This window comes from Neomonachus schauinslandi, chromosome X (assembly GCF_002201575.2).
Source record: "Neomonachus schauinslandi chromosome X, ASM220157v2, whole genome shotgun sequence".
Taxonomy (NCBI): domain Eukaryota; kingdom Metazoa; phylum Chordata; class Mammalia; order Carnivora; family Phocidae; genus Neomonachus; species Neomonachus schauinslandi.
The window spans coordinates 85,278,445-85,305,877 of NC_058419.1; the positions used below are offsets into that span (position 1 = coordinate 85,278,445).

At 40.9% G+C, this 27,433-nt stretch overlaps 1 protein-coding gene and 1 pseudogene across 1 annotated transcript in view; both read right to left on the reverse strand.

The window, feature by feature from the left end:
* ZNF81 (zinc finger protein 81) overlaps window positions 1-27,433 on the reverse strand; it is a 91,665-nt gene that overhangs the window by 145 nt on the left and 64,087 nt on the right. The window contains exons 2-4 of the mRNA XM_044911613.1: window positions 24,470-24,596; window positions 16,538-16,633; window positions 1-1,369 (exon numbers count right to left, since the gene is read on the reverse strand). The exon at window positions 1-1,369 is cut by the window's left edge and continues 145 nt beyond it. Coding sequence (XP_044767548.1) covers window positions 1-1,369; window positions 16,538-16,633; window positions 24,470-24,596 — 1,592 coding nt within the window. The remainder of the gene's footprint in view (window positions 1,370-16,537; window positions 16,634-24,469; window positions 24,597-27,433) is intronic.
* LOC110571108 lies at window positions 25,436-26,526 on the reverse strand (annotated as a pseudogene).

Sequence of the window (27,433 nt, forward strand, 5' to 3'; positions counted from 1 at the left end):
GTATGAATTGTCTGGTGTTTATTGAAATTTGACCTGTCAGTGAAGGCCTTTCCACATTCAGCACATATATAAGACTTCTCTCCAGTATGAGATTTCTGGTGAGTATTGAGATTTGACCTGTTGGTAAAGGCCTTCCCACATTCAGTGCATATATAGGGTTTCTCTCCTGTGTGAATTCGCTTATGCATCTGGAGTTGTGACTTAGAAGGGAAAGATTTCCCACAGTCACTGCATTCATAAGGCTTCTCTCCAGTATGGATTCTTTGATGGGCAATCAAGTGCGCCTTCTGGATGAAGGCCTGCCCACATTCAGTACATATGTAAGATCTCTCCCCTGTATGAATTCTCTGATGCATCCTGAGTGTTGATTTTTGGGTAAAGGCTTTCCCACACTCACCGCATTTGTGGTGTCTCTCTCCAGTATGAATTTTCTGATGTACATTGAGGGCTGAGTTCAGGGAGAAGCCTTTCCCACATTCACTGCATTCATAGAGTTTTTCTCCAGTGTGAGTTGTCTGATGCCTAAGTAGAGAGGACACCTGGAAAAATGATTTTCCACATTCATTGCATTTATAGGGTTTTTCTCTAGTATGAGTTTTCTTATGCACAATTAATTCTGAATTCTGGATGAATGCCTTCCCACATTCAGTACATATATACAGTTTTTCATCTCTATGAACTCTCAGATATATACTGAGTAGTGGCTTCTGTGTAAACACATCTACACATTTGCTAAGTTCATGAGGTTTTTCCATAGTGTGGATTCTCTGAGATGCAAAGAGGTGTGACTTCTGGGTGAGTATCTTCCCAAATTCAGAACACATATCTGCTTTCTTCCCAACAGGAAGTTTCAGATTGTGACTGAATGCTTGTTTGAGACCGAGGACTTTTCCACACTGATTACTTTCACAGAATTGCACTCCTGTATGAGTACTTTCATGGTTAGTATAAGAAGAGCTCTGTGTGAAAACTTGACCATGTCCAGTATTTTTATCAAAGTTCTTTGTTGCATTGTTTTTACCAGGAATATGTATGTCCAAATTATGCCTAAAACTCTTCCCAAATGAGTCACATTTATGGGGTCTTTTCTGTGAAGGAATATGATTTGGGCTTGGATGAACAAATTTTCCACTGTCTTTATATTCAAAATCCCACTCTGTATTCAGTACTTTCTTATTGATGAAAGCAGCATGACTCAGAGGTTTGCTCTGTTTTTCCTGATATCTTTTTATCTGTTCAGAATCTTGCCACAGTTCTTCTAAAATGGAATACAATGAATCATCTCTTGTATCTTCACCCTCCATTTCACTATGAAATGAAGCTTTTCCAGAAATTCTTTTTTGTGAGGTCTTAATCCCAAACCTCCCATCTAAAAAGAGAAAGAAAAAGTAAAATTGACACAAAGAATAGATAACAGAGGATTAAAAGTTACATATAAGCTAATCCAAATTGAACACAGGGGGAAACCAGTAAATATGATGATGATGGCCACAATGATGACAAGAGATACACATACAGCATTTATCATGTGCCAAGTTCCTGCATAATATCTATGATGTTCCAGGCATTGCTCTAAGAAATATATATACATATATGTATACATACATATGTGTATGTATATATATGTATTCTCACACACACACACACACACACACACACACACACACACACACCCCTACTCAATCCTTTCAATACCTTTGAGGTATTATCTATTACTATCTACCTATTATAGATAAGGAAAGTGAAGCTCAGAATGGTTATTTATATAATTTGCCCTAAAACATAGTTATTAAGTGTTGAAGACTGGAGTTCAACATAAGCAATCTAGTTCTATTTTGGTAGGATATAAAGTAGGGTGGATATAAAGATATAAAGTAGGGGGGATTGAAGATGAAAAAGACAAAGGTTTTAAGGGAAAATATCTGTGGAGAGACTAGGTTTGAAGGGGGTGATTCAGAGTCTAAGTTCACATTAGCTTTTTTTTTTTTAAAGATTTTATTTATTTATTTGAAAGAGAGAGACACACAGCGAGAGCAGGAACACAAGCAGGGGGAGTGGGAGAGGGAGAAGCAGGCTTCCCACTGAGCAGGGAGCCCGATGCGGGGCTCGATCCCAGGACCCTGGGACCATGACCTGAGCCGAAGGCAGACGCTTAACGACTGAGCCACCCAGGCGCCCCTCACATTAGATTTTATTTAAATTTTATTATGTTATGTTAGTCACCATACAATCTATCATTAGTTTTTGATGTAGTGATCCACGATTCATTGTTTTCGTATAACACCCAGTCCTCCATTGATTCTAAATCCTCACTACCCTCGCTCCATTTTGCTTGTTAGCAACAATACCAAATCAATATGATCAAAAAACCAATTTAATTTGCTAACATAGTAGATTCTAAAAGTTCTCATTACAAGGAAAAAATACTTTTTGTTTTTTCAGTATCTTTATGAGATGGATTTTAACTAGGCTTATTGTGGTAGTCATTTCACAATGTATTTAAGTTAAGTCATTACGCAGTACACCTTAAACTTATACAGAGATATATGTCAATTATATCTCAATAAAACCAAGAAAAAACTAATTTATTCATGCCTACAGGAAAAATACTGTAGTCATAGCCATCCTGTCCTATACAAACAATAAACAGATATCTATACTCCAACTCTCCATCTAGGTATAATTGTTTTCTTGGCCCTAAAAATATATACATCTAACAAGAAGCATAAAATCAGAGAGAAGACAAGCTATCTGTGGTAGGTTGAAAGCTGTCCCCTAGAATCTGTTTCATCATTCTTTTGCATTAACAGAGTAGTGCTCAGGCATATGGCTGCCCAGTCATATAACATTTCTCAGCCTCCTCTGAAAATTGGTATGGCCATGTGACAATGTTCTCATCAACAGAATGTGAGAGAAAATGATGGGTGCCACTTTCAAGCCAGAGCATTGAGACAGTAGGCATGTTTTCTCGATACCCTCTTCTACCTTCTTGCTTACTAAAATCTGGACTTGGCAATAACACAGATACAAACATGCAGATGCCACAGAAAAAAAAAAAAAAAACCCAAGAGATGATGGGGTTATGTAATGGAAGGAACCTGGATTCTGGAATAAACGTGAGCAATGAGGTTTTCCAAAGACCTGTGATATTAGAAACTTTACATAGGAGAGAAGTAAAATTCTTTAGCATTTAAGTCACTATATCTTATAATCTGTTACTGCAAATAAGCTCTAACATAACTAATACACTATTTTCACCCAGAGTGGGAATCACAGATGTTTCCATTACCAGTATAATGCATGAGACATAGATTCTCGATAATTTTAAAATGGAAAAAAATATACATAATTTCATCAGCAAGAGATTTTATTTTATTTTTAAAACAGATTTTATTTATTTATTTGAGAGAGAGAGAGTGCACACAAGCAGGGGGAGTGGCAGGCAGAAGGACAGGGAGAAGCATGCTCCCCGCTGAGCAAGGAGCCCTATGCGGGACTCAATCCCAGGACCCTGGGATCATGACCTGAGCCGAAGGCAGACGCTTCACCGACTGAGCCACCCAGGCGCCCCAGCAAGAGATTTTAGATAGTGAGAATGCTGTGAGTCATCAAACCCAGTTTTCCCCTGTTGGTCGCTTTGATACTTTATTCTGGATATATATCCCATCCAAAATCTCAGCCTCTTACTCCTAAGTTGCATTTTTATTCTCGCGTACTTGGCTTTAATTTATTCTGTAGATATTAAGCACTGGATTCTTAGGCATGGTTTCAGAAGTGGTTCTGCTTTTCACTTTAACTTATAAATATACCTATAGAAAGTATAACTTATAAATAATTGAGTTAACTTCTAAACCCCTGCTGTATTGGACAATGTTTAGATCACCAATACCAATTTTCATTGTAAAAACTCTGCTCTTGCAATAATAGGCTTCTCTACACCTTTCCTGAGCCCACAGATTCAAGGAACAGTACATAAATGGAGAGTCAACAGTCTAGATAACAGCTGTGTGTGCAAGCTTGCATTCTATTTGCCACTCACAAAAATGCCTCCAAAAGTCCCATTTATTCTCAAATCAAAAGACACGTTCATGCCCTCTTCTTCCATTTAGCCTTCTTAGCATTTTCTTTTGTGCCATTTAAAAACATATTTATGCTTCATTAAGCAGTTTGAGCCTTTTACTTTGAAAATTAATCTGATCATATTGCTACTGAGACTTTTTCCCCTAAATTTCAAAAGCAGACACCTTCTGTGCTATTCATTTTGCTAATCATTTTAATAGATTTACATCATAATAGAAATACAATGCACAAGCAGTAAACTTTTATTATTTGATGCCACTGTCTTTACTTTCCAATTATAATCTATGTTCTGCTGAAATTTCTCAGTAGAGTTTTTAAAAATCCCTCTGAAATATAGCAAAATCCTCTTATATTCTTTTTTTTTTTAAAGATTTTATCTATTTATTTGACAGAGAGACACAGCGAGAGAGGGATCACAAGCAGGGGGAGAGGCAGAGGGAGAAGCAGGCTTCCCGCTAAGTGGAGAGCCCGATGCGGGGCTCGATCCCAGGACCCCGGGATCATGACCCGAGCCGAAGGCAGACGCTCAACGACTGAGCCACCCAGGTGCCCCAAAATCCTCTTATATTCTTATCCCCCACAAATTCAATGAGTTAATATTGTTAAGTATTTCCTTCATGCTTAGTGTTCAAACGCTGAAAATAAGATAGAGGCCCTTACTTTCAGGGACTTTCAAAAATTACTAGGGGCAGAAGCATCTGAGAGGCAGGGGAACAGAAATGGAGAAGGGCAATAAATTTGCCATTTCATGGAATAGATGATAACCTGAAATGAAACAAAATGGAAGTATCTATTACCTGGATAGGCAGAACACAAGATAATACAGATCCTAGATGCAGAGACGAACTTCATCTATGGTAGGCATTAAAGACAAGGTGAAAATGTGAGGAACACATGAATTAAGGAACTGTACGGATACAACTTGAACTGGAAATACATGGGCCACACTGGTCATGTGTTATATAATATGGAATAATTATAAGTTTACTTCATAAAGCCAATGACAAAGGTAAATGCAATGTTTTAGGTAATGAAATCTATCAGGAGCATTTAGGATGAACTAGACAGAAGAACAGAATCTGCAAATCTCATTAGGAACTATAGAATAATCCAAGCATAAGAAAATACAGATCTGCTTTTGGGTGATGCTACTAGGAATTAAGATGAGAGCATATCTGAATAGTATTCTTCAAAAAAAAAAAAGGGAATTGCAGAGTAATTAGTAAGAGAAGATAACTAAGAGGGAAGAAACAAGAAACAGGAGAATCTGACAAAATTTGTAACATGCGGATTCCTGATTTGGGCAATGATGATGCCAATTCTTCACATACTAAGTAAGGATGAATAAAGTAGAATATTCTATGGTAATTGTCTAATATGCAGGTAAATGTGGTACTAGAATCCAGTTACAATATAGCAACTAGTGGTGTCAATATAGAAGTCATCAGAACACAAATAAAAAGCTTAAGCGTTCAGAACGGAAGACTCTTTTGAGTTAATTACTATAGAAACAAATATCCAGAAGATAGTAAATAACACCCATAACCAGGGGCATATCAGTGGGGGTAAAGCCTCTATGGAAAAGGAAATGAGCAAATTAGGTGCAAATCAAGGAGAAAAAAAAACTATATAGTTAGAAAAGATAAAATAATAGGAACAAGCAATTCACAGAAGGGGAAACCCAAATGGATAACTGATATTAGAAAGAGCAAGAAACGGGACACCCAGGTGGCTCAGTCAGTTAAGGGTCTGCCTTCAGCTCAGGTCATGATCTCAGGGTCCTGGGATCGAGCCCCACATTGGGCTCCCTGCTCAATGGGGAGTCTGCTTCTCCCGCTGCCCCCCCACTCGTGCTCTCTTTCTTATGCTCTCTCTCTCATGCTCTCTCTCTCACACTCTCTCAAACAAATAAATAAAATCTTTTAAAAAAAAGAAAGCAAGAAACAATACCACTTTATATTCATTAGATGGGCCACAAAATAAGAAATACGGATAATTCCAAGTGTTGACATAGATATAATGAAATGGGCACTTGTGTACTGCATGTATATCCCAATGATCAAGTAATACCATTTCTATATAAATATTCCCAAGGAATAATCTCATAGGCTCATAAGATGACGTGTTTAAGAAATTCTTTGTTTTTTAAAAATGGAGGTATAATTTCTACATAGTAAAATGCAGATCTTAACTGTAGAGCTCAATGATTTTTTTATATGTATATACCCATGTAACCACCACCTAGGTGAAAATATAAAACATTTTAATTGTCCCAGAAAGTTCCCTTGCAGCTCTTCCCAATCACTGACTCTCAGAGATAACCACCACTCTGATCATAGACCACTAATCATTTATCACCATAGATTAGTTTTTCTTGTCCTTGAACTTTATATAAGTTGAGCTATATATATAGCATGTATTCATCTGCATATGTGGCTTTTCTGTTCAATAATTTTTTTGAGATTCATCCAAGTTCTTGTGTGTCAGTAGCTCTTTTTTTTTCATTGCTGTGTATTATCATATTGTAAGAAAATAGCACAACATTCATCCATTCTCCTGTTGATGGACACTTGGGATGTTTCATGTTTTTGGCAATTATGCTAATGCTGATATGAACATTCTGTACATTTCTTTTAGTGGACATATATATTCATTTCTCTTAAGTAAATGCCTAGGAGTGGCATTTCTGGGATACAGGATAGCTGTACATTTAGCATCAATAGGTACTGCCTGTTTCCCAAAGTGGTTGAAAGTATTTACATTCCTACCATCAATGTATGTAAATTCCAGTTGCTCCAAATACTCATTAACACTTGATATTGTACGTCTTTCTAATTGTATCCATTCTTTTGTGTGTATGTATCTGTGTAGGGTTGTCCCATTGTGGTTTAATTTTCATTTCCCGGGTAAGTAGTGATATACAGCACCTTTTCATTTGCGTAATGACCATTTATTTGGATACCTCTTTTTAAAAGTACCTGTTCAGGGGCGCCTGGGTGGCTCAGTCACTGGGCATCTGCCTTCAGCTTGGGTCATGGTCCCAGGGTTCTGGGATCGAGCCCTGCATCGGCCTCCCTGCTCAGCGGGAAGCCTGCTTCTCCTTCTCCCACTCCCCCTGCTTGTGTTCCCTCTTTCGCTATCTCTCTCTGTCAAATAAATAAAATCTTTTAAAAAAATTAAAAAATAAAATAAAATAAAGTACCTGTTCATGTCTCTTACCCATTTCTTTTACTACTCGGTTGTCTTTCTCTTTTTGATTTCTAAGAGTTCTTTATATATTCTGAATAGAAGTCATTTATCAAATCTATGTATTGCAATGATCTTCTCCCAGTTAGTGGCTTCCTATTCACTTTCTTAATATCTTTTGAAGAAGTGTAATTCTTCATTCTAATACAGTTCCACTTACTATCAAATGAGATGGGAAGTGTTCTCTCTCTCTTTTTTGTCTCCAAAAGAACTTGAATAATATTGGTATTATTTCTTCTTTATTTTTTAAAAGATTTTATTTATTTATTTGACACAGAGAGACACGGCGAGAGAGGGAACACAACAGAGGGAATGGGAGAGGGAGAAGCAGGCTTCCCATGGAGCAGGGAGCCCAATGTGGAGCTCGATCCCAGGACCCTGGGATCATGACCTGAGCCCAGGCAGACTCTTAACGACTGAGCCATCCAGGTGGCCCTTATTTCTTAAATAACAGGAAGAATTCACCAATGAAGCCATGTGGGCTGGGAGCTTGTTTGTAGAAAAATTTTATTTTATTTTAAAGATTTTATTTATTTAATTATGAGAGAGAGAGAGACAGAGTGCGAGTGCGCATGCAGGGGGAGGGGCAGAGGCAGAGGGAGAGAGAAAGAGAATCTCAAACAGACTGCACTGAGTGTGGAGCCTGACGTGGGGCTTGATCCCTTGACCCTATGATCAGGACCCGAATGGAAACCGAGAGTTGGACACTTAACTGACTGAACCACCCAGGTGCCCCTGCAGAAAGATTTTAAATTATAAATTAATATTTTCTTTTTTTAAAAGATTTTATTTATTTATTTATTTATTTGAGAGAGAGTGAGAATGAGAGAGCACAAGCAGGGGGAGCGGCAGAGGGAGAGGGAGAAGCAGGCTCCTCGCTGAGCAGGGAGACCGATGAGGGGCTTGATCCTAGGATGCCAGGATCACGACATGAGCTGAAGGCAGATGCTCAACCAACTGAGCCACCCAGGCTATAATAAATTAATATTTTCAATAGATAAAAAGACTACTAAGGTTTTTTTCTTAAAAAGATTTTATTTATTTATTTGACAGAGAGAGACACAGTGAGAGAGGGAACACAAGCAGGGGGAGTGGGAGAAGCAGGCTTCCCACAGAGCAGGGAGCCTGATACAGGGCTCGATCCCCAGACCCTGGGATCATGACCTGAGCCGAAGGCAGACGCTTAACGACTAAGCCACCCAGGTGCCCCTAAGATTTTTTTCTTTCTTTTTGTGGTATTTCTTGTAATTTGTGTTCTTTTAGGACTGTGTCCATTTAATCTCAATTACCAAATTTACTGGCATACAGTTGGTAATAATATCTTTTTAATATCCTTTTAATATCTGTAGGATTTGTAATGTTTCTTTTTTCATGCATGGTATTAATAATCTATGTTTTCTCTTTCTTTTTCTTGATTAGTCTTGTTAGAGATTTATCAATTGTATTAACCTTTTCAAAGAACCAACTTCTGGCCTTGTTAGTTTTCATTATTTTATGTCTTGAGTTGCAAACTTAGATCAGTAATTTTTAAACTTTCCAATTTTCTGGTAGGTATGTATAAAGCAATACATTTCTATCTGAGTAGTGCTTCAGTTTCATCCCACAAGTTCTAATGTGACATATTTTCATTATCATTCTGCTCAAAATATTTTCTAATTCCATTGTGGTTTCTTCTTTGACTTATGGGATATTTGCATGTGTGTTGCTTACTTTCCAAACATTTGGATATTTTCTGGTTGTCTTTCTGTTCAGTTTTAATTATTTCAACAGTAATTAGAGAACATTTAACATACAATTTCAATCCTTTGAAATCTGTTGCAATTAGCCTTATACCCTAAAATCAGGTCTATTTTGCTCAGTGTGCCATATGCACTTGAAAAAAATGTATATTCTACAGTTGTGGGATGTAGTGACCTGTGGTATGTCCATTAGGTCACATTGGTTTATCATGTTCAAATCTTTTTTTAAGATTTATTTATTTATTTTAGAGAGAGAGCATGTGTGGGAAGGGGAAAGGCAGAGGGAGAGAGAGAGAGAATCTCAAGCAGACTTCGGACTGAGTGCAGAGCCCAACGTGGGGCTCAATCCCACAACCCTGAGACCATGACCTGAGCCAAAATCAAAACTTGGATGCTCAACCGACTGAGCCACCTAGGTGCCCCTCAAATCTATATCTTTAAAGATTCTTATGTCTGTAAAGACAAAAATCAGTTATAGAGATAGGTATGTTAAAATCTTCAACTATGATTATGCATTTTGTCTATCTCTCAGCATTGTCAATGTTTAGTTTATATATTTTGAAGCTATGTTATTAAGTGCATAAAAATATAGATTTTTAATATATTCCTGTTGAACTGAAGTTTTATCAATTTCAGAGAAAGGGTACATTGTGGAAGATACTACAGACATTAAAACAATGGTACAGGAATATTATGAAACAACCACATGCCAAAAATTTGATAACATAGATAAAATGTATAAACTCAAAGAAATCAATACAAGAAGAAATTGAAAATCTGAATATTTCCATATCTATTAAAGACACCGAATTTGAAATTAAAGGTAATCTCACAAGGAAAACTTCAGACCCATTATGAGTTCACTGGTATATTTCACCATATATTTAAATAAAAATCATAAAGTTTAAAGCAATCTTACATAAAAATCACAAAACAGAGGAGTGAACATTAAAAAATCCTAGCAAATACAGCAATTTTACACAAACTCTTTCAGAAAATAGAGCAGGCATGAGATTTCCCAGCTCATTTTATGAGGCTAGCATTAACATGATACTAAAATCAAAGATATTATAAGCAAAATATCCCCCAAAACTAAAGACTAATACCTCATTTAAACATAGAGACAAAAATCCTTACCAAATATTAGCAAACTGATTCAAGAAATACATAAAGAAGATAATAATCATGATCAAGTAAGGTTTATCCCCAGTAAGGCAAAGTCAGTTTAGAATCTGAAAATCTGTGAAATTCACCATATCAGCAGAATAAAATGTTCATCACAATAAATGCCAAAAAGCATCTGGGAAGTCTAATATCCATTCATGTTAAAGACTTTCATCAAACTACGAATAGAAAGAAATTGCTACAAATTAATAAAGGACATCTAAGGAAGACCACAGCTAATATACTCAGTGCTGAAAGACTGAAAGCTTTTGCCCTCAAGATAAAATAAAAATAAAGGGCATGCAGACGATAAAGGAAATGATAAAAAGACATGGTAATTTATGCAAAAAAAATTTTAAGGACTTTACAAAAATACTCACTAGAATTAATACGTGAATTTAGCAAGGTTTCAGAATACAGGATCAATGTACAAGAATCAATTGTAAGAGTTCCACCTCTAGTATGGAGAAGCTCCTAAAAAAAAGTCCTTAATCAGACAGTAACCATATTCTCTAGAAAAACAAAACAAAACATGTGCTGGTAGAGTGAACAAAAGCAGGCAGGTTTTGAAGCGTTAGAAGTTAGAACAAGTCTGACCAGAGATCTAAGTTGCTACCCACCATAGGTGAGATAGCATCTCCAGGTTGAGTCTAACCTATTTAACTGCCTACTATGACAAAAACACGGGAGCATATAACAGAAAATGGTGTTACTAAAACATAACCCTGATAATATTTGGGATAACAATCCAAAATTACTCAATATAAGATGACCCAGAAAAATGTTCCTTTGGTCACTATCCAGTCTCTTCAGTAGTTTTTTTTCCCCCAATTTTTATTTAAATTCCAGTTAGTTAACATATAGTGTAATATTGGTTTCAGGAGCAGAATTTAGTGATAGATCACTTATATACAACACCCAGTGCTCATCATAACAAGCGCCCTCCTTGATACCCATCACCCATTTACCCATCCCCCACACACCTCCCTCCATCAACCCTCAGTTTGTTCTCTATGGTTGAAAGTCTCTTATGATTTGCTCACTCTCTTTTGTCCCCCCTTTCCATATGTTCATCTGTTTTCTTAAATTCCACATATGAGTGAAATCATGTGGCATTTGTCCTTCTTTCAGTAGTTCTGAAAGTGTATTTCTCATAGTTAACAGTTTATATCTGTTAGATAGGTTGGTCTAATAGAAACAATTCAATCATATTAAACTCAGTTATATTTATATATGATGTGAGGTATGTATGGGTCAAGGGCATTTTTCCTCCAGTACTGATATCCATTTGTCCCAGCACAATTTGTTCAAAAACAAAATTCCTTTCCCCCACTGAATTGTATCTGTACCCTTGTCAAAACTCAGTTGTCCATACATGTGTGGGTCTATTTTTGGACTCTCTCTTCTATTCCATTTATATATCTGTTTGTCCTTATATCAAAACCACACTATCTGGATTGTTGTAGCTTTACAGTAAATCTTAACACCTTTTCTCCTTTTTCAAGACTACGTTGGCTATTCTAGAGCCTTTTCATATCCATAAAAACTTTAAAATCTCTTTGTCAGTTTTTATCCCCTACAATTACAAATAATTGATTGAACAAGTAGAACACAATTCAGTAAAGCAATAGATTTCAACAACATGCAACCAACTTGATTTATACACTACAGAACACAACACCCATCAATAGCTGAATGTACATTTTCTTCAGAGACACATGGAATATTCCCCTAGACAGACCATTCACAGAAATCACACAGTGTATTCTCAGACTACAACAGAATTAGACAACGTAAATAGACAAATTCCTTGAAAAATACAACTTACTATCTCTGACAAAAGATGAAAGAGAAAATCTGAATAACCCACCCTACGTCTATGACAGAAATTGAATTTGTTATTACAACTTCCCCATCAAGAAAATTCCAGGCCCAGATGGTTTCACTGGTGAATTCCATCAAACAGTAAAAGAAGAAATAACAATCTTACACAAACTATTTCAGAAAACAGAAAAGGGAACACTTCACAACTCATTTATATGGCCAGCATAATCCTAATACCAAAACCTGACAAAGACATTGCAGAAAAAGAAAACTACAACCAATATCACTCATGAAAAATGCAAATGCTTTCAAACAAAATATCAGTAAATATAATCCAACAATATATAATAAGGGTTATATATCATAATCAACTAGTATTTTATCTCAGAAATACAAGGTTAATCTAACATTTGAAAATCAACACATAAACTCATATATAAACAAAATAAAAGCAACAACTCATATGATTACTCTAATAAGATGAAGAAAAAGGATTTGACAAAATTCAACACATAACCATGATTTAAAAATAAACCTCTTCATCAAGCTAGGATTAAAAAAGAACTTCTATAACCTGATAAAGGGCAGCTTCAAAAAATATCACACATAATGCTATGCATTTTTTATCCCTAATATTGGGAACAAGGCAAGCATGCCCACACTCACCACTTCTATTCAACATCACACTGAAGGTGTTAGTGAAGTAAGAAAAGGAAAAGAAATAAAAAGCATGAAATTGGAAAGGAAAAAGTGTCTTTAACGTGATAATGATTACTTACATGCAAAACCTCAAAGAACCTACAAGAAAACTAATAGGTGGATGTACAAATGCCTCAGGATACAAAGTCAATGTACAAAAAATCAATCACGAGCAATTTATACTAGCAATGAATAATCTGAAATAAATTTAAAAAAACAATGTCATTTACAATACTGTCAAAGAGCGTCAAATATTTAGGGATAAATTTAATGAAGGATGCAGAAAACTTCTACACTGAGGCCGAAAGAAATCAAACATCTAAATAAATACAGAAAATATGCCATGCTCGTGGATTAGAAGGCCCAATATTGTGAAGATATCAATTCTCCTGATATTGATCTATAGAGTGAACTCAACTCCAAAGAAAACCCCAGCAGGCTTTTTCAAAAAAAGTGCAAACTGCTTATAAATTTTATATAGAAATGCAAATGACCTAGAAGAGCCAAAGTAATTTTAAAAAAAGGCAAAGTTGGAGAACTTATCCTACCTGATTTCAAGACTCATTACAGAAGCTACAGTGATAAAGAAAATGTCAGTTTGCCAAAAGGACAGTATATTAACTATATTTTCTCTATTTTTTAAAGTTTTTAATTTTAATTCCAGTATAGTTAACATACAGTGTTATATTCATTTCAGGGGTAGGATATAGTGATTCCACAATTCTATACGTTACTCAGTGCTCATCATAATAAGTGTGCTCTTAACTCCCATCACTTATTTCACCCATCCCCCCACCTCCCTTCTGGCAACCATTAGTTTGTTCTCTATAGTTAAAAGTCTGTTTCTTGTTTTGTCTCTCTCTCTCTTTTTTCCATTTGTTCATTTGTTTCTTAAATTCCACATATGAGTGCAATCATGAGGTATCTTTCTCTGACTGACTTACTTCCCTTAGCATAATACTCTCTAGTTCCATCCATGTTGTTGCCAATGGCAAGGTTTTGGTTTTTTTATGGCTGAATAATATGCCATTTTATATATATCACATCTTCCTTATCTTATTTTCTGTATTGTTGACGCTCAGACCATCTGGTGCCTTCCTCATCCTGGAGAGACTGCTTCTCTCAGTACTAGTTATTTCCTAGAGATGGCAGATGAGTTAGTTCCCCGTTAGCACACCTTTCATATGCAAACCAACCAACCCAGAGCCCACGTCCTCTCCTCCTTTGTTAAGGTCAAGCCGCTCTCCTCCTGCTCTGATCACCTCAGTGCCAGGTACCAGGTAACTAGAGACAGTCCCTACACCCCTGGAGCCCCACTGAAATTACTCAAAACTAGCCAATCCTAAACCTCCCCAGCCTGCTTACTCTGTTTCACCCATTCTTCCCCATGAAAATGACAATAAAGGCTCTTAGCCATGCTTTCCCCTAAAACTTTGGCCTCCTGACTGACCCTGGTGCGTCCTGCTGTGGCCTTGCATGGTATGGCATGTCTACTCCTCTTGGGGACTGTGAATTACAAACCATCTTTTATTTTATTTTATTTTTATTTATTTTTTTAAATTTTATTATGGTATGTTAGTCACCATACAATACATCATTGGTTTTTGATGTGGTGATCCACTATCCACTGTTTGTTTTTTTAAAAGATTTTATTTATTTGAGAGAGAGAGAGACAGCCAGAGAGGCAACACAAGCAGGGGAGGAGCGGGAGAGGGAGAAGCAGGCTTCCCGATGCGGGGCTCGATCCCAGGACCCTGGGATCATGACCTGAGCCGAAGGCAGACACTTAATGACTGAGCCACCCAGGTGCCCCACAAATTATCTTTTTAATGGTAGTCATCTCTGGATCTGTTGGTCTCAGCATGCCTGAATAATATTAAAACCAACATTTTATTTTATTTTTTATTTTTTTATTCTGTTAGTCACCATACATTACATCATTAGTTTCTGATGTAGTGATCCATGATTCACTGTTTGCGTATAACACCCAGTGTTCCATGCAATACGTGCCCTCCTTAAAAACTAAGAAACAGAAAAACCTTAAGACAGAAAGACATATAGATCAACTGAGCAAAATAAAGAGTCCAGAAATAGGTTCACATATATAAAGTCAATTGGTTGGGGCGCCTGGGTGGCTCAGTTGTTAAGCGTCTGCCTTCGGCTCAGGTCATGATCCCATGATCCCATGATTCCCCGCTCAGCGGGAAGCCTGCTTCTCCCTCTCCCACTCCCCCTGCTTGTGTTCCCTCTCTCGCTATCTCTCTCTCTGTCAAATAAATAAATAAAATCTTAAAAACAACAACAACAACAAAAAAAAAAAAAACGGGAAAGATATCTGAATAGACACTTCAAACAAAAATGTACAAATGGTCAATAAGCACACGAAACGATACTTATCGTTACTCGTCAAAGGAGTGCAACTTAAAATCATAACGAGATACCATTACACATCCACTGTAATAGCAAAAATTAAAGAAATAATGGTAACAGGTGTTAGCAAGGATGTGAGCGACAGAAATTCTCGTGTATTGCTGCTGGGAGTGTAAAATCACATAGCCACTTTGGAAGGTAGTTTGGCAATTTCTTAGAAAGGCGAGTATACACTTACTTATACAATTAGATGACCCCCCAACTCCACTCCTAGGTATTTACCCAAGGGAAATGTAAACATATGGTCACACAAAGACATGCCAGAATGTTCACGACAGCTGTACTCATAATAACCAAATAACAACCACCTGTCATCAACAGGTATATGGATAAACAAATTGCAATCTATTCATATCATGGAATAGTCTTCAGCGTTTAAAAGGAATAAACTAGCAATATACTCAGTAACATGGATGAATCACAGAATCATGATACTGAACAAATGAAGCCAGACCCAAAGGGTGTAGAGAGTAGGATTCCACTCATATGAAACCCTAATAAAGACAAATCTAATCTATAGTGACAGAACTATACTGACAGCTGTCAGTCGTTTGCCTGGGGCCGAGGTGGTGGTGCCCATGGACTACAAGGGGCACGGAGACTCATTTTTGTGAGACAGAATGTTCCCCATATCATGACTGGGGTGGTGATTACACCAGTGTGGACTTTCATCAAATGGGGCACTTCAAATGGATACATTTTACTGTATATAAATTATACCTTAACACAGTTTATTTAAAAGACAAAAATGCTAAGTGACAGTGATCCCAAGGTCAGAAGATGGGAGAGAGGCATGGCAACAGGGGAGATAGAGAGGAGTGAGGAATCTGAAAAGAGAAGAGGAGGTGAGGCTGGTTGTCGATGAGTTTATTGGTTATCTTAGAGTTAAGAAGAAAATGAGGAAGAAAGCGAGAAGGTCCTCAGAAGAACAGGAGTGGGGCAACCCACTGGTTTTCAAAGAAGGCAAACCAATTAAAACCTGACTGTATATATTTTAAGAATCTCTGACGCTGGGGGTGGGGCTTAAGGAATGAAGGATAAAAATGTGATGGAAGGAGAAAACATCCAAAGAAGCAAGATCTATAGGGCGGAAGCCTGGCATATGATTCTGAGTGTAGAATTGCAGCACTTCTCCCAAAGGAAAGCCAGGCAAAAAAGACAGTTGATCACACTAAGGGATATAAAGGGAGAGAATAGTCTGGTATCTAAGAGGCCAATGTTGCCTCTTCTCAAGCAGTTTCCAAAGTTGAAATCCTCCAAGAAGGTAGCAATAAATAGCATTTTAAAGGCATAGGCTTCTTAGGAAATGAAAAGTGTTTTCATGCCCCCCATCTGCCTAGGTTGCACTCACTCACCTGAACAGCTCTGATGTGGGGTTTTTCTCTCCAAAATCCATGGCTCCTCTCCTTGTTCCAACTTGAAGATGACCTCTGGTTTGGGAACTTCATACCCTGTTAATAGGACATGATAGAATTGGGTCCAGCTAACTGCTTTCCACTTTTTTTTTTTTTTAAAGTAACCACATTTCACTGGGAAAAGAGTAATAATCACAGAGGTTAATGGACTGAAGGATCTCAGGCCAATCAAGGACGTCACCAGCACACACTTCAGATGGCTCAGAGTACTCAGCAGCTGAGAATGGAAATACTCTCATAGAGGCTCTGTGTTTGTTTCCTAGGGCGGCTGTAACAAAGTACCAAAACCTAGGTGGCTCAAAACAGCAAAAAGTCATTGTCTCATGCTTCTGGAGCCTCAAGTCTGAAATCAAAGTGTTAGTAGGGCCATGCTCTCTCTGGCAGATATAAGGGAGAATCCTTCCTTGAGTCTTCTAGCTTGTTTGCTGGCAGTCTTTGATTTTTTAAAAAGATTTTATTTATCTGACAGAGAGAGAGATAGCCAGAGAGAGAACACAAGCAGGGGGAGCAGGAGAGGGAGAAGCAGGCTTCCTGCAGAGCAGGGAGCCCGATGCGGGGCTCGATCCCAGGACCACGGGATCATGACCTGAGCCGAAGGCAGATGCTTAACCATCTGAGCTACCCAGGAGCCCCTCTTTGATGTTTCTTTAGCTTGTAAATGCATCACTCCAATCACACGGTCATCTTCTCCCTATGTGTCTTCACATCATCTTCCCTTTATATGTGCCTATTTCTTTTATTTCTTAAAAAGATTTTATTTATTTATTTATTTGAGAGAGAGAGAGCACAACCTGGGGAGAGAAGGAGAGGGAGAGCAGGCTCCCCGCTGACCAGGGAGCCCGAGGCAGGACTCGATCCCAGGACCCTGGGATTATGACCTGAGCCGAAGGCAGACACAACTGACTGAGCCACCCAGGCGCCCCATATATGTATCTATTTCTATGCCCAAATTGCCCTTTTTTTTATAAGGACACCAGTCATATTAGATTAGGGCCCACTCCAATGAACTCATTTTAACTTGATTACCTCTATAAAGACACTATGTCCAAATAAAGTCACATTCTGGGATACTGGGGGTTCAGATTTCCACGTATGTTTTTTTTCAGGGGGACACACAATTCAACCCATTAAAAAATCTGCCCTCTGACACCCCCCCCACCACCAAATTCATGTCCTTCCCGTGTGCAAAATATACTAACCCCATCCCAATATCCCCCAAAGTCTTAATCATTCCAGCATCAGGTCTTAAATTCAAAATCTATCTAAACATCAACTCAAAGTCTTAAATCTTATCATCTAAATCACCCAAATTGGTTATGGGTGTGATGTGAGTATGAGTCATCTCAGGGCAGCTTCTCTCCACACAAACCTGTGAAAGCAGACAAATCATCAGCTTCCAAAATGCAATGGTATGACAGGCATTAAGACAGACATTCCCATTCCAAAGGGAGAGATTGGAATGAAAAAAGGGATCACAGATCCCAAGAAGGTCCAAAAACTAGCAAGACAAAGCCCACTAGATTTTAAGGCTTGAGAGTAATTCTTTTTTTTTTTTTTTTAAGATTTTATTTATTTGTCAGAGAGAGAGAGAGAGAGAGAGCACAAGCAGGGGGAATGGCAGGCAGAGGGAGAAGCAGGCTGCCCCCAAGTAGGGAGCCTGATGTGGGACTCGATCCCTGGACTCTGGGATCATGACCTGAGCCGAAGGCAATGAATGGCTCAACCTACTGAGCCACCCAGGCGTCCTGAGAGTAATTCTTATTGGCTCAATGTTCTGTCCTCCAAGCCTACCAGGGTGGTGGCCCCACCCTGTTGGCCCGGGACAGGAGTGGCACCATTCACTACCACCTCTACTGGTCCACTAGCAAAATATTTGTTTCCTGTTCCTGTGCCCCCTATGCTCTGCTGTTCTCTTAGTTCCAAAGGGAGGAACGCTTCCACCAGGAGACACAGTAGTGATTCTACTGAACTGGAAGTTAAGTCTGTCACGTGGACATTTGGGGCTCCTCATGTCTCTGAATCAAAAGGCAAAGAAGGAAGTTACTGTGCTGGCTGGGGTGACTGATGTTGACTAGTCAGGGGAAATTGGCCTGCTACCCCACAATGGAAATAAGGAAGAGAGAGTCTGGAACACATGTAATCCCTTAGGGCATTTCTTAGTACTGCTGTGCCCTGTGATGAAAGTCAGCAGGAACTGTAACAATCCAATTCAGGCAGAACTACTAATGGCCCAGATCCTTTAAGAATGAAGTTTGGGCGGGGGGTGCCTGGGTGGCTCAATCAGTTAAGCATCTGCCATCGGCTCAGGTCATGATCCCGAGGTCCCGGGATCGAGCCCCGCATCGGGCTCCCTGCTCGGCGGGGAGTCTGCTTCTCCCTCTGCCTCTGTTCCTCCCACCCTCTTGCGCATGCACACGTGTGCGTGCATGCACACACATGCTGTCTCTCTCTCAAATAAATAAATAAAATCTTAAAAAAAAAAAGAATGATGTTTTGGGTCACCCCACCAGGTGAAGAACCACAATCTGTTGTGTTTGCTGCGGGCAAAGAGAACAAGGAATGGTTCTGCAGTCTACTGGCCTGTCCTGCAGATTTCGAATTTAGGATTACAACATCACCTCACTCGAATCTCCAGCCTGCAGGCCTGCCCTTTAAATTTCAGACTTGTTGGTCCCTGCAATCAGGCGAGCCAGTTCCTTAAAATAAATCTCTTCCCCGGACTCTGTGTATATGTATTCATTCTCTCTCTCTGTCTTTCTCTAGGTAGGTGTGTATGTGTGTATTTATAGTGTGTGTGTGTGTGTGTGCTCTGTATATGTACATACCCATACCTTATTGGTTCCATTTCTCTGGAGAACCATAACAGATTTTGAAAGTGGCACTAGAGGAACAGAATACTAAGAATGAGTTTTCTGAACAGGTTATGGGGTTTCTAGAATTGGTTCCCTACTCTGATTAGATTTGAAGGCACTAATGACTCTATTTCCAATAGTAAAGAGTACACTGGGAGTCCATGGGGTGATGTGGCAAAAGAGATATGCGAAATACCATCACTGGATACTCCTAATCAAATGCTTGTGAGAGGCATGGTTCTGGGTGACCTTGTATTTGACACCTTAGAAATTTTTGTCAAACTTACAAGTATAATAAGATTGCCAGGTTGCTCCTAATTGTGCTGGACAAAATGGAGGTGGGGGTGGAAGAATGAACTCAGGGATTTGATTTCCCAGCTCAAGCGCTGCATTAAACGACCTGAAAATTTCTGTCTGTCCTGAAAGAAACCCCTAACCTCTGTAGCTACAGAGCTGATATTGCCGGAAACCAAACCCAGAGTCTCATCCTGGGAGTGGCCACATTACAACACAAATTGAATTCCCAACCTTACAGGGTGTCTGCTATTAAGGTAAGGGAATTGACTGAAAAGGAATGGGATCCAGAAATTTGGAATGGACATATATGAGGACACTGAACTTCTAAGATCTGAAGAGTCTTCTTTCTGAGTAGAAGCAGCCCTTCTACCCTCGTCTGAGAAGATTAACCCTACTTTGCCTGAGGACCCCACAATGGCCTCCCCTGAGGTACTTGCCTTGCAAGGTACTGCTGATTTCTCTCACGACATACCCCCACTACCCTTATTTGCTTCTAGACCTAGAACTAGACTCAAGTCTCATCAGGGCCCAAAGGGGGAGGTTTGTGTAATCCACGAGGAGGTGCAAGAGATCTGCATTATTTGTCCAGTTTATACAGACAGAAAGCTGGGAAACCTAGGTACAAATAGATATTTAAGAGTGTGGGATAATGGAAAGGACATAAAGTTGGATCGATCAGGCCAAATGTGTTGGTATGTGCACACTACACAGATTCTTAATTTAATGTTGCTGCTTGAGGGGTTAGAAAGGGCTCAAACATTTTGTTTGGTTGGCTGAAACATGGATCAAAACGTGGCTTGTACAAAATGCAACTGAAATGGAGAAGTGCTATATACTACAGAGAAAGGCATCCAAGGGCTTGGGGAGACTGGCATGTTAGAGTGGATTTAGCATGTAAGACATGCTCTCCCACGCTGTCCAGAGGACACTCTTGTTACCATGACTGGGACATGCAAATTTGTGAGGGGGGCGGTGTTCTTGAAGAGCTCTGTGATTGCTCTTCTCTGTAGGACACAAATCGGGAAACCCCAATGCCATGGGAGTAGTTGGATCCTGGGGTGACAGGGGCCAAATGGGGGCAGTGAATTGCTAAATGCAAGGTAGACACGGTTACTATAATGGACAGCAGGGTCAAACCAGTGATCAGAATAGTCTGACCTGCAGAGACCCATGGTGTTGGCCAGTTGATCATGGTGTCTCTAGCAAAGAAACAGATGAGCTGTCTATTAAATTCTTAATTGATCTGCATTAAGAGAAGAGTTCTAGGTCAAGTGAACAGAAGTCTAACAGGATACATAGAGTCTCAGCTCCTCAATCATTTTTCAGACTTGAGCCAGTTTACAGACCCAGAACCCTTTGAATGAAGGGGAGCCCGGGTCCCTTGAGGAAGGACCCCCCTACACTGTCAAAATGTATACTGCTAATCTTTCTCTTCCCTAAAGGGATTTACAGCCCTTTGTCAGGGTGAGTGTGCAGGGAGGGAAAGGAGGCTTTCCCAAGATTACTGGAGACCAGTTCTGAACTGACACGAATTCCAGGAGACCCAAGATGTCACCATGGCCCACCAGACAGCACAGGGGCTAATGAGAGTGAAGTCATCAACTGAGTTTTCAGCTTAGCTCCATCTCACAGGGGGCCCAGCAGGCCCCCCAATCCATCCTGTGGTTATTTCCCAGGTTCAGGAATGCAGAATTAGAATACAGATACTCAGCAACTGGCAGAATACCCATACTGGTTCCCTGACCTGTGGAGTGAGGACTATTATGGTGAGAAGGGCCAAGTGGAAGCCGCTAGAACTGCCTGTACTAGGAAAACAGTCAGCCAAAAGAAATACTGCATTCCTGTAGGAACTGCAGAGATCAATGCCACCACCAAGAACCTGAAGGATGCAGGGGTAGTGAGTCCCACCACATGGCCATTCGACTCACCTCTCTGGCCTGTGCAGAGGACAAACAGATCTTGGAGAATGACTGTGGATCATCACGAACTTAACCAGGCGGTAACTCCAATAGCAGCTACTGTGCCAGATGTGGGTTCACTGCTTAAACAAACTAACACATCCTTTGGTACCCGGTGAACAGCTATTGATCTGGCAAGTGTGTGGGTTTGTTTTATGTTTTTTGGTTTTGTTTTTGTTGTTGTTTTTGTTTTTGTTTTTGCAATACCTGTTATCAAAGACTACTAGAAGCAGTTTGCTTTCAGTTGACAAGGCCAACTATATATATACCTTCACTGTCCTACCTCAGAGGTGTATCAGCCCTCCAGCCCTACGTCATAATTTAGTCTGTAGGGATCCTGATTGACTTTCCCTTCCACAAGATATCACGTTGGTCCATTACACTGATGACATTACACTGACTGCACCTGATGAATGAGGACTAGTAACCACTCTTGACTTACTGTAAGATATTTATATGGCAGAGGGTAGGAAATAAATCTGACCACAATTTAGGGGCCATCTACCTTGGGGAAATTTCTAGGGGTAGAGCGGTATGGACCCACTGGACCCCTAGAAATTTCTAAGTGAAGAATAAGTTTTTGCCTCTGGCTCTTCCTATAAGTAAAAAGAGGGACAATGGCTACTGAGCCTCTATGGACTTCAGAGGCAATATATTCCTCAGCTGGGTGTGTTATTCTGCCCCATTTACCATGTGATCCAAAAAACTGCTAGTTTTGAGCAGAGCCTGGAACAAAAGAAGGCTCTGCAAAGGTCCAGAGTGCCATACAAGCTGCTACTGGGGCCATATGATCTGGCAGATCCAGTGGTGCTTGAAGTGTCGGTGGCAGATGGGGATGGAGCCTTTGACAGGCCCCTAGGTGAACCACAGAGCAAATCTTGGGATTTGGGAGCAAAGCCCTACCATCCTCTGGGGATAACTGCTCTCCTGTTGAGAAACAGCTTTTGGCTCGCTACTGGGTCTCAGTTTACTTGCTCACTGAAGTTAAGCATATTCATAGGTGGAAGAAAGGAAACTTAACAAGGACTACTTCAGTAATGGTCAGTGAACATGGAAGAGCCCAGTGCGGAATCCTCACACGGTGTTGGGACATAAGAAATATGGCAAGCGGTGGAGACCCACTCAGAGGGGGCCCAAGTCCTTCTGATCAAGGCCCAGCCTGCAGATGGTGTGAGGTCAGTAGCAGCCCCTGGAGCACTGAGCCTGAGTCTTCCCGGAGTTGTGCTGCTTGGGGATGCAGTCCAAGGTGGGTGGCAAGCTCCTTCTAAGGCTAACTAATGGCACAAACTCAATTGTCAACAAGTACTGGAAGGGAACGTTGAAAAGCACTTTGCAGAGCGAATTCGAGAGAGCACGATGCTGTTAGGAGGTGTGACCTCAGATGAGATGTGGCAACTCCACACCCTTGACCCTGGGTGGCGGCTCTGCCCCTTCAGGCCGGTAACCAAGTCGGTGGCTTGCCCTCTGGAACTGAGGAGGTGATGGTCTGTTGCATCCCATTTTCCCAGCCTGGGCCCTCTGGGCCTGTGGTGGCAGCAGCAGCCATCCTGGCCTCAGAACCATCCTTGAAATCATTCATCCCCCTTCCAGAAGGCTAATGCATGTGCACAGCGGAACAGACACCCTACAGCCTTCCCTCATTGTTTCCTGTCTCTGTCCTCTTTGGTCAAAGCTAGCAGCATTTCCACTGACATGGCTGATGGGATCCACAGGTCATACTTCTGATCTCTTTAGCAAGTGGCTGTCCATACCTTTGGTGTTCTTTCCGGAGTCCATCTCAGTTTTCGCACTATGGACAGGCTGAGCATTTTCCAAATCTTCAAGTTCTGCTTCTTCTCTTACTAACAATTCCTCTCCAATGTCTCTCTTTCCTCCTGCATTTTACTGTAAGCAGCAAGGAGAGCACAGGCCATGCCTCTAACGCTTTTGCTTAGAAATTTCCACAGCTATCTATCCAAGTTTATCACTTACGCTTTCTGCTTTTCACCCAACAGAACACAGTTCAATCAAGTTCTCTGCTACTTGGTAACAAGGATCTCCTTTCCTCCAGTTTCCAGTAACACACTCCTCACTCCATCTGAGACCTCACCCAAAGCCCCCTTAACGTCTGTATTTCTACCAGTGAATCTCTTCAAGGCAATCTAGGTTTTCTCTATCAAGCACCTAAAACCTTTCCAGCCTCTACCTTTCCAGCCTCTACCCATTGTCCAATTCCAAAGCCGCTTCCATATTACAAAAATCTGTCTTAGTTTCCTAGGGCTGCTATAACAAAGTACCAGAAGCTGGGCAGCTCAAAACAACAGACATTCACTGAGTCACAGTTCTGGAAGCCAGAAGTGCGAAATCAAGGTGTCAATAGGGCCATGCTCCTTTTGAAGGAGAACCTTCAATACGGGAAGGAACTCGTCCATGCTTCTCTCTGACCTCCTGGCGGCCTCGGGCATGTGTCGCCTTATAGATGCACCACTCCAGTGACGTGGCCATCTTCTTTTCCTTACGTGTCTTCACACTGTCTTTCCTCTGTGTGTGTCTGTCTCTGTGTCTAGATTTCCCTTATTTTAAGTACACCGGTCATACTGGATTAGGACCCACCCAGAAGACCCCGTTTAAGCTTGATTACTTCTGTAAAGACCCCAATTCCAAAAAAGAGCATATCCCGAGGTGCTTAGTCCTAACTGAGGTTAGGACTTCAACACAGTTTACTTGGAGGATACAGTTTTACCCCTAACACGCTCCTTGTAGTTTCTCCGAAGGGCTGGGCTTACCCACTGAGCGCAAGTGGCTGTAATTCTCCAGCGTCACATCCCGGTAAAGGCGTCTCTGAGCAGGGTCCAAGTGCAGCCACTCCTCCCTGCTGAAGTCCACAGTCACATCCTCGAATGACACGGAGACCTGTAACAACACAGTCCCGTTCAACGTGACAGGGTCAGCAGCGGGGGATAGGGAGAGGATCAGTAAGAAATTGTTTTTGATGATTTTTTCACCAGAATATGCTATACAGTATGCCTACAAAATACCTAGTTATGTGTAATGTTGTGTAGCATACAAATATCTAATCGTAAACCTTTGCCATTCGTTGTATACAACATTAAGTCAGTCTTTCATTTTTTTAAAGATTTTATTTATTGACTCATGAGAGGCAGAGGCAGAAGGAGAAGCAGGCTCCCTGCAGAGCAGGAAGCTCGATTAGGGGGCTCGATCCCAGGACCCTGGGATCATGACCTGAGCCGAAGGCAGACGCTTAACCGACTGAGCCACCCAGGCGCCCCCAGTCTTTCATTTTTAACATGTCTTAATAATTTTGTACAGGATTTGACCTTGATCCTATTTTGTTGTTCATTTTCTTGGAGGGGGGGGTTTCTTTATTGTTGTTCATTTTAATGGGAAGTCTGTGTTCTATAACTTTTATTTTTTTTATTTTGTTTTAATTTTACAGCCATTTTTTGTGCTCCAGTGAAAGAGAAAAAGAAAGTGCTCGCATTACAAATGCCATCGTCCCATCCACATATGCCAGTCGCTGTAAACCAAACCACATGTGTCCGCTGGGCCTCCGGGCATGCAGTTTGCTTCCACTGCAGGAATGGGGAGGGGCAGGCCAAGCCTGGGCTCTGGGGGTTCTGCTTGGGGGGAACTTCTTGTCCTGGGGGAATCCACCTGTAAGGGAGTCAGGGGACAGCTAGGGGTAGCTTTGCTCAGTGTGCATCCTTTGGGTGCTGTTGGGAACACCCTACTCAATGTTGGATCCTGCAGCGCTCCAAGGAGGAAGGCCCCCTTCCCCCACCACAGGCTCCCCAGTCTGCCCCCCCAGTGCTAACCCTGTAGGCGGGTCCCAGGGGGCTAGAGGACACCATGCAGGGGGACGGGGTCGGTGGGGCCGGCTCAACCCTGCTGAGAGCACCAGCTGGCCTCCCTGGAGGGAAGGCAGGGTGGGGGGGCCCAGGGCCCCAGGCTGAGTTGTAGCAGTTGTGTGGGTGGTGGTCGTGGGCAGGCTTGCCCAGCTCTGAGTATTCAGGCGTCAGGCAGTTTTTGGGGTCATAGACCTGGCACAGCAGCCCATACACTGTCATGGCCTGCTGCCAGGCCCCCTTGTTGCTGCCCATCTTAAGGCTGATGTTGAGCATGTCACAATGCTCCATACCCAGCCCAGGCTTAAAGATCTGTTGCTTGGTCCCAGATGCAGTCAGGCCGGCCTGGCTCCCTTGTTGGTGCCTATCTGCAGGCTGATGGTGGCCTGGTCCAGGGGCCGGTCCTTGCCCAGCTTGGGGTCACGGAGGTGGCACGGGGTGCCACAGGCTGTCGTGCCCTGCTGGCTAGCAAATCTGTTGGTGCCCATCTGTAGCCTAATGATGTTCTGCCCTTCTCTTAGCTTCTCTGGCTCAAATTTCTGTTCCTGCTTCTCTGCGTACTTCACCCCTACATTCACCTTATTCCCTTTCGTCTTGGCCAGGGCTGGGAGGGTGGACTGCACCTGGGTATGGTTGGTTTTCTCAAACAGGTCGTTGGCCTCAAAAATGTCAGCGGACTTCACCCCATACTTGGTGATGGCCTTGATGCAGCTGCCAATATTTTCCAGCTGGTGCCAATTTTGGGTCGACTCACCGACTTGCTTCATGGAGCCTGGCTGAAACTTACTGATGAATTTGCAAAGAATGCCATCTTTGAGGCCATCCATGAAATTGTTGCTGATGCAGTGCCCTGTCACCCCCTCGATCCATTCTTGAAGCTCCTACTCCCGCTTGTGGTCACACTTTTGGGCCAGCTTGTTCTCGACCTCAACAGACAACCCATAGGCGGGGCCCTGGTTGAAGTGAGCAGAGGACATGCTGGCTGGTGGTGGGCAGCAGTGGCAGTGGCACTGAAGACCGAGGCAGCAGCTAAGGCTCCATCTGCCTGTGTTCTAGAACTTCTAGAAGGAAGCATGCATACTTTTTTTTTTAACTTTACATAGCTCCCTCTACTCTTGCTCTAATTAATTCTTCACAAATATGACCATTTTCTCTTCATGCCTTTTTATTGCTCATTTCTAATTTAATTCTGTAGTGGTGAGAAAATATACTCTGTACGATTTCAACATACGGTCTATCCGGAAGAATGTTTCATGTGTCCCTGGAAAAGAATGTATATTCAGCTGTTGATGGCTGTAGTATTCTATAATATATAAATCAAGTTGGCTGAGTGTTGTTGAAATTTTCTATCACCATACTCATTTGTCTTCTACTTGTTCAACCAATTATTTGTCAACTTTCTGGTAAAAACTGGCAAGGAAATGTTAAAGTGTATATGGCTATGCAAAGGATCTAGAATAGCCAAAGCAAGGAACAGTGTTGAGGATTTATATGTAATGATAAGTCTTACTATAAAGCTATGATACTTTAGATACTTCAGTGTGGTGTTGATGTAAGTACAGATAGATATATCAATGGAGCAGAATAGAGAGTCCGGAAACAGAACCATACACATACGGACAACTGTTTTTTGACCAATGTACCAAAGTAATTCAATGGGGAAAAGAAAAGTCTTTTCAAAAAATTGTGCTGGAACAATGGATATAAGTTTTGGAGGAAAAAACAAACCTTGACCCATACCTTACACCACATACAAAAATTAACAATAATCAAGTTCCAGTATGACGGAATTAATTTTATCAGACCAACTTTCACATAGATAACAACTACACTCTGAACAAAATATTAAAAAAAAACTATCTGGAGATACCGAAGAGTAACAAA